We start from the raw sequence: 7,859 nt of genomic DNA on the forward strand, positions 1-7,859 counted from the left end.
AAGAAGGTTGCCCTGGGATTAACTGACAGTAGGTCAAGTGCACTTACCACGAACACTGGGAATTTGTCGCAACACAGCACCACTGCCTTCTCCTCCTCTCTTATTAAGACTAAAACAACTCTGAGCCATTGAGAAATGGACTGTATTATCTGGCACCAAGATGTCAGCTGTGGCTCTTTTAAGTCCTGAAAGTGACAAAATGCCTCGATGGATCATGCTTGTGTGTTCAGCACATCTCATAGATACTTCATTGAATTAAGATTTTGAGAATCTGGAGTCCAAGTCCCAAAACATTGGTGGCAAGGCGAAGAGTATTGTCATGCCATATATATATATAATATCAGTCACTATTCAAAATACATTTTGCTGAATTGAACGATAAAGCTAAGCCAGAGTGCACACAGGAAGATGTAGGAAGATGGCATGATGTCCAATCAGTGCTGGAGCCAAGTGTAACAACTTCTCATTAAGTATAAATGGTTAAGACAAAATACACCCAATCAAAAACACAGTCATTGTGTACTTATGTGTTGCATCTACACTCATCAGCCTTTTTGTGAAGCAGAGGGAAAAGAATTAGAGCCCATAACAGGACCATATTCCATAATTGTACCACTTGGAGACTATTACACCATCTTGGGAGGTAGTAGCCTAGTGGTCAAGGTGTTGGACTGACAGTCAGGAGTTCAAATCCCAGGTACACCAAGCTGCCATTTCTGTGTCCCTTAACCTTCAATTGCTCAGCTGTATGAAATGTAAGTCGCTCTGGATAAGGGCGTCTGCCTAAATACTCATTAGGGTTAGGTGTTAGAAATAAATAGTAATTTGATTTCAAACTTTACAATTGTTATTTTGTTCCTATGCTTCTGTAAAGATGCTTTGAGAAAATGTCAATTGTTAAAAACGTAATAGAAATAAATCGAATTGAATTGGATTAAATAAAGGAGCACTTTGAAAGAACACAAATACTGACTGTTTGCACAACAAAAAATGCTGTGTTGAATTAACCTGAGTGACATGAATTGAATTACGTGTAGTGAGAGTGAACTGCCAGAACTTGTACTGCCCTTCCCTTTACTAAAATATCAGGAAAGACCTGTATTCAGCCTTGAACATCATAACCATCACTGTACACCACATCTAAAAAAGAATATATTATTATAAAAATATATTTAAAATGTATAAATGTATAAATAAACATATCTGAAGTATAAAAAAACAGAATAAAAAACCAGCAGATTCAGGGACAGCTTATTTCCATCCACTATCACACTACTGAACTCTACACTATATATACACTACACTATATATACCTATATATTACATTCTGTACACATATTTACATATATACCTATATATTACATGCTGTACATATGTTTACTATGTACCTATATATTACATTCTGTACACATATTTACATATATACCTATATATTACATGCTGTACATATGTTTACTATGTACCTATATATTTATATTATATATCGTTGCTGTTTACCTGTAATATGCAATGACAATAAAGTTCTAGCTATCTATCTGTCTATCTGTCTGTCTGTCTGTCTGTCTGTCTGTCTGTCTATCTATCTATCTATCTATCTATCTATCTATCTATCTATCTATCTATCTATCTATCTATCTATCTATCTATCTGCCAATACTAATTTTTACAAAACAGCGTCATCTAGTGGTATAAACAAATGTAATGTTCTTGCACATTATCCAGGACATTTATGTTAACAGAACGCAGTCAGGTGAGTTAAAAATGAACACAGTAAAAAATGAACACATTATTTTGTGTTTATTTATTACTCTGTTTTATTTATTACTCTGTGTTCATTTTTTACTCTGTGTAAACTCTGTTTATTCTCTGAGTAATAAATGAACACGGAGTAATAAATGAACACAGAATAATAAATAAACACAGAGTAATAAATGAACACGGAGTAATAAATAAACATAAAATAATAAATAAACACAGAGTAATAAATGAACACGGAGTAATAAATGAACACAGATAAATAAACATATAACCAGTACAGCTCAAAGAGCAAAGTCTAAAAGGCATAACCAATCGATCCGAAATAAAAACATCAATCTACTGTAGCGTTAAGGTTTAAACGTTCCTATTAATCTCACTGGAAATTTTAAGTATTTGAATACATTTTTATTATCTAGTAATATTAATAAATCCTATAAGATAATTCAGAGCAGAACTGTCTATTACCAATAAATCATGTCCGGAACCTTTGTCACTTATCGATGTGAAGTCGATTGCTTCCGTCTGGCTGTTAGTGAGGGGGACATATTCTGTGTATTAAAGTTAGCGTTTAGCTCCAAAACAAAATGTCTCATCCGCCACCAAAACCATGGGAAAGGCGAATTCCTGGAGCTGTAGGCGCTCCACTAAACTACCGGTTAGTAAAAATGGATCAAGTTCTGTCTGTGTGTTATTTAAAGCTTTAACCATGACTATGACTGTAACAGGCCGCATCCGGGTTACATTAGTGCACAACACAGCGCACAAAATAGTGCTGTTTACACCATAGCAGGTGGCTTAGAAGTGTTTATAATGAACACATAGCACGTAATAACGCAACGTTTAGCAAATGTTTAGTTAGGTTGCTAGTACAGGTGTGTGTGAGTGAATGAGTGAGTGAGTGAATGAGTGTGTGTGTGTGTGTGTGAGAGAGAGAGAGAGAGAGAGAGAGAGAGAGAGAGAGAGTGTGTGTGTGTGTGAGTGAGTGAGTGAGTGAGAGAGAGAGAGGGGCGAGTGTTTGTGTGAGAGAGGGAGAGTGTGAGTGAGTGTGAGATGGCGAACAGGGGAGGGACAGAAAGAGAGATGTTGTGAGATGGTGAACAGGGGAGACACTGTGTGAGTGTGAGAGTGCGTGTGTGTGAGAGTGCGTGTGTGTGAGAGTGCGTGTGTGTGAGAGTGCGTGTGTGTGAGAGTGCGTGTGTGTGAGAGTGCGTGTGTGTGAGAGTGCGTGTGTGTGAGAGTGCGTGTGTGTGAGAGTGCGTGTGTGTGAGAGTGCGTGTGTGTGAGAGTGCGTGTGAAATGGTGAACAGGAGAGACAGAAAGAGAGCTGAGGAGATATTTGCATGTAGATAATTTTCATATTGTTTCAGTTTATGTTTGGAAATGGCATAAATATCTGACACTTCATAATTCCTCAGTTCCACAGATTTTGTGACTGGAAATGGCTTAACATCATCAGGTCCTTCTACCTTGACACGTGTGGCACCTCCGATCCCACCGCGTGCAATCCAGCAGACCTACCGTCCAGCCTACAGCTCTTTCCCATCATCCTACAGCCCCTTTAACAGCTCTCCGTACGGAGGCTACAGCCCTTACAGCCCGTACAGCTATGGCAATGTGGGATACAGCCGCTTCCTCCCGGAGGATGTGCCTCCGAGCCGCTTCGTGCAGCAGGCGGAGGAGAGCAGCCGAGGCGCCTTCCAGTCGGTCGAGAGCATCGTGCACGCGTTCTCTTCCGTCAGCATGATGATGGACGCCACCTTTTCAGCCGTCTACAACAGCTTTCGCGCTGTGCTGGATGTGGCCAACCACTTCTCTCGCCTGCGCATCCACTTCACCAAAGTGCTGTCTGCCTTTGCACTCGTCCGGACACTGCGTTTCCTGTACCGACGGCTACAGAGGATCCTAGGAATAAGGTCAGACGTTGAGGTCGAGGACCTTTGGGAAGACAGTGCAGCAAGCGCCGTAGTTTCGGGCGGTCGAGGAGTCGGTGTTGGTGATTCCAGTGACAGAACAGTCAAGTCCTGGCCTATATTTCTGTTTTTCGCAGTGGTTTTCGGTGGACCATACCTGATCTGGAAACTTCTGAGATCTGAGGAAAGCGCAGAGGATCGTGGTGGGGCTTCATTTTTACATAACACCCATTTCTCTCTCTCTCGCTTTCTGTTTCTCTCTCTTCTTCTTCTTGCAATACATGAACAAAAAGTATTATTATATAATTTATAGCAGGGACTAAAATTTGCTGTTTAGCAAATGGTTTAAAAAGACTCGCATTTCCCTGGTGATCTTAAGCACATTAAAGTGAATGGGTTTAAAAATCAATCAAATTCTTAGCCCAGCTGCTCAACTTTGCGTGTGTGTGTTTGTTTGTTAAGGCACTGACTGGGCAAGCGGTGAAGACGACCATGTGGTTGCCAGAGCTGAGTATGACTTCACTGCTGCTTCTGAGGAGGAGATCTCTCTGCAGGCTGGAGATATGCTGAACCTGGCTCCAAAGGGTAACAAACACTCCTTCATAACTTAGACGCTGTTCTGCTTAATGGCATAATGGCAGTATTTGGTATTTCTGCTTTATGTACCTCTCAAGTGCAACGTGGCAAAAAAACACTTCCACATTTTAACTGTTAGACCGCGCGCATTGACACACAATCCTGTGATTTGCCTCGAAGCCAGAACTACTTTCAGAGCCACAGTTATTGACAAATAGACTAATCAACCAGGATTGAGAGTTTATGATTTATGCAACTTTAAAAAGCTAAGTATGTTTCTGTACTTAGAACATGCTGGTGGAGTATAATTGGTTCCACAGACTTTAATGGATACTAATAGTGCACTAGTTGTATACTTATGCACTTACATGTGTGTACCCCATAAGTCTTATTTAATGCTTATAACCCTGAATCTCACGTTGTGCACGTCCAGAGCAACAGCCAAGGGTGCGTGGGTGGCTGCTGGCCAGCGTGGATGGCCAGACAACAGGCCTCGTTCCTGCCAACTACGTCAAGATCCTGGGGAAGAGGAGGGGCAAGAGGCAAGCCGAGCTGGAAAGGTTGGCACAGCTCCAGCAGGGGCAGCAGGTTCTGCAGTCAGCACCGGGTCAGGTTACAGTGTCCATGCCCGCCTATGCCTCAGCTTCTGCCTCTGCCTCAGCCAATCAGTCGAACCACGAGGAGCTGCTGGAGTGTGTGTACAGACAAACTCCAGCATCTGACACAGAGATAGCTGTTACAATGAACAATGGCAGCACAAACACTGTTTTAGGAAATTCTGAGAAACTTGATTTGTGAGTGTGTATGTGTGTGTGTATGTGTGTGTGCGTGTGTGTGTGTGTGTGTGTGTGGTGATGGCTAGTATGTAACTGTTCTCCAAAGTTGATATGAAGTGTAATTTCCATCCATTTGTTTTTTTAAATAAGTGATAAGTGATACGTGTGAGGTCCAGACTCACCATGACTGTGTGTCAATTTGGAGCTCTTTTGATAGTCTTTTTTCTTTCCCTTTTTTCCTCCCTGTACTTAACATTTCAAAAATTTGCTTCAACTTTATTAAACATTTGGATGGAAGCTGAAACTTCATTAATCAGACGTTACTGTGAGGAGCTGCCAGGCCTCTGCTGAGTGCTTATGATCAGGATGATTGGATGCTAAATTCAACATGTTTACTTTATAATATCCTATTTATGTCATGGTATGTAGATAAAATGAAAATCTTATAAGAAATTAAAGGAAGAAACTATTGAACAAAAGACAACCGTCGTAGCGATTATTTTAAGGAGGCACTTGTCATTTTTAAAGTTTCCGCTGCTTGAGGAGCAAATTACATTTGTCCCGAACCACTGCTCTGCCTGAGGGGGAAGGAGCAAATTTCTGGACCAGAAAAAAAAAAAATCCAGTTTGAAATAAAAGGCCATCTATGTTGAGTAGCAGTATATTAGGTTTACAGTTTTATAGTCCATCTGTGGAATATTGAATTGCTGTAGATCTTAAAATACTAAAGAAAGAAAATAAATAAATAAATAACATACTGCACCTTTAATAAAGATGTAATGAAGATCGAAAGCAGAATCTGTTCCTGATCTTAGCTTTAAACAGCCGTACGTTGGATAAACAGTTATTCGTGGGGGGGTTTTCCCAACAATACACTTTTTCCTGTCAGTTCTCTTGTATATGTTTTTCTTCAAATGGTTAAACAGTTTAAAGTTCTTAGTCAGAGACTTTTTTTTTCTTGTTGGGTTTGATCACCGGAAATAAACGGTTTTGATAAAGAGATAATGGCTAGATAAGATATACGCTTATGGAATGGTGCATAATTTATTGCATCTTGTGTAGTCTTGAGAGTTATGAGGCTAGAATCAGTGAATTTTCTGTTTATTTCTTGACATTTTAATTAACAGGTTTAAGTTAAACAGTTGTTAGGAATATTGAAAGATGCAATTATAGGGATCATCTGTTAAAATGAATGTTTCGGTTGCTTGCAGTAACGTTACACGGCTTCACGTTTCGCACAGACATACACAGACGTGAAGCCTTCAGCATCCTGTAAGCTTTTCTTCATTATGCGTGTGTTTGTGTGTTCTGTCACTGAGTAATCATTAGCATACATGCAATTGTGTTCATAGACACAGTATTTTCATTAAACTATTTTCAGACTAATATCTGTTGTCATGATGTGATTTCATTCTGGCACTGCTAATAAATTAAAACAGGACTTATATTTATATATATATATATATATGTATAAAGTATATATAATATACTTACATATATATAAAGTCTGTGATTAAACTAACGTTCTGTAAATCAGAAAATATTTCTAATGAACGTTAATCGACACTACAGCAAATTAGTTTGACAATTAGTTGGTGACTGATCCAAACATATAGATCTGAATTTTCTACTTAAAACAGAGACTTCATTTTGGAAGTCCAGAGAATCTGAGGCGACTTGGTGAATATGATTTTATCAGGTGTGGCTGTATTTTTATATGTTGAGGTCACAAAACCCTATTTTCAAGATCTATTTCATGGCAACTAAATATTATATCTTGTGTCAGTTCAATCACAATATCACAATAGAATTTAAAAGAAAAAAACCTAGATAAGCTAGTTTTCATCTTCCCATGATCTTTAGGAACCGAGCTTTATTGTTTCATAGGTGTGAATGCGTTCAGGTAACACGACGGTTAAACGAAGGTTAAACATAAATGTACGTTTTTTATTATAATCGAAGACTCGTGAAAAAAAGGGCCATCTTATGAATTTATAATTTTTAGGAACAATTTAAATTCATTTACCTGAATATTTTTCTGTCACTTTCACTGTACGTACATAAAATAAATATCACAGACAGTGAAACTTTTTTCATCATTTATCTGATGAAAAAAGTTTATTAATTTTATATAGAAAAATATATAAACCCCAGGTAATCTAAAAACTATAATAAAAGATCATATTAAATTATATATATTATATATATATATATATATATATATATATATATATATATATATATATATATATATAAGATAAAAAAAAAATTATTATAATTTATAATAAATCATAATCGGTGTAATGTGCCGTAAGGAGTCAATTATATCAAATTATATAATTTTTTTCCCAGCTCGGCTCAGCCAATTAGATTTCAGAACAGACAATTTTAAGCCTAAACGATTTTTAATTATATATGATATAATAATAATAATAATAATAATAATAATAATAATAATAATAATAATAATTATTATTATTATTATTATTATTATTATTATTATTATATTAAACTATATTTAATTATTGTATTATATATAATTATATGTAATATATAATATATTTATTTATTATAAATTTATTTAATTATATATTATGATTAAACCTAACGGCGTGTAATTATAATATATAATATATTTATTTATTATAAATGTATTTAATTATATATTGTAATTAAACCTAACGGGGTGTAATTATAATATATTGCAAAACAGACAATATACAGAACAGACCATTTTAAACCTAAACGTTTATTTCTTTATTTTTTTTTTACTATAAAATAATATATATAACCGGAAAAACGCGGCTGGTCACCATGGCACCGAGGACGCCCTGGCGCA

General features: G+C 36.9%; 1 protein-coding gene across 2 annotated transcripts; it reads left to right on the forward strand.

The window, feature by feature from the left end:
• Positions 1 to 2,248: 2,248 nt before the first annotated feature.
• pex13 (peroxisomal biogenesis factor 13) lies at positions 2,249 to 6,406 on the forward strand. 2 transcript variants are annotated; one of them, XM_027143105.2, is made up of 4 exons: positions 2,249 to 2,413; positions 3,174 to 3,871; positions 4,131 to 4,253; positions 4,678 to 6,406. In XM_027143105.2, exons 1-4 carry the CDS (start codon positions 2,343 to 2,345, stop codon positions 5,040 to 5,042), a joined length of 1,257 nt encoding a protein of 418 aa, XP_026998906.1. In that variant the 5' UTR covers positions 2,249 to 2,342; the 3' UTR covers positions 5,043 to 6,406. The 2 variants fall into 2 exon arrangements, with proteins under 2 accessions (XP_026998906.1, XP_047677732.1); XM_047821776.1 differs by lacking the exon at positions 2,249 to 2,413 and adding an exon at positions 2,834 to 2,871.
• Positions 6,407 to 7,859: the final 1,453 nt, after the last annotated feature.

This window comes from Tachysurus fulvidraco, chromosome 12 (genome assembly GCF_022655615.1).
Source record: "Tachysurus fulvidraco isolate hzauxx_2018 chromosome 12, HZAU_PFXX_2.0, whole genome shotgun sequence".
In the NCBI taxonomy this organism is placed as follows: Eukaryota; Metazoa; Chordata; class Actinopteri; order Siluriformes; family Bagridae; genus Tachysurus; species Tachysurus fulvidraco.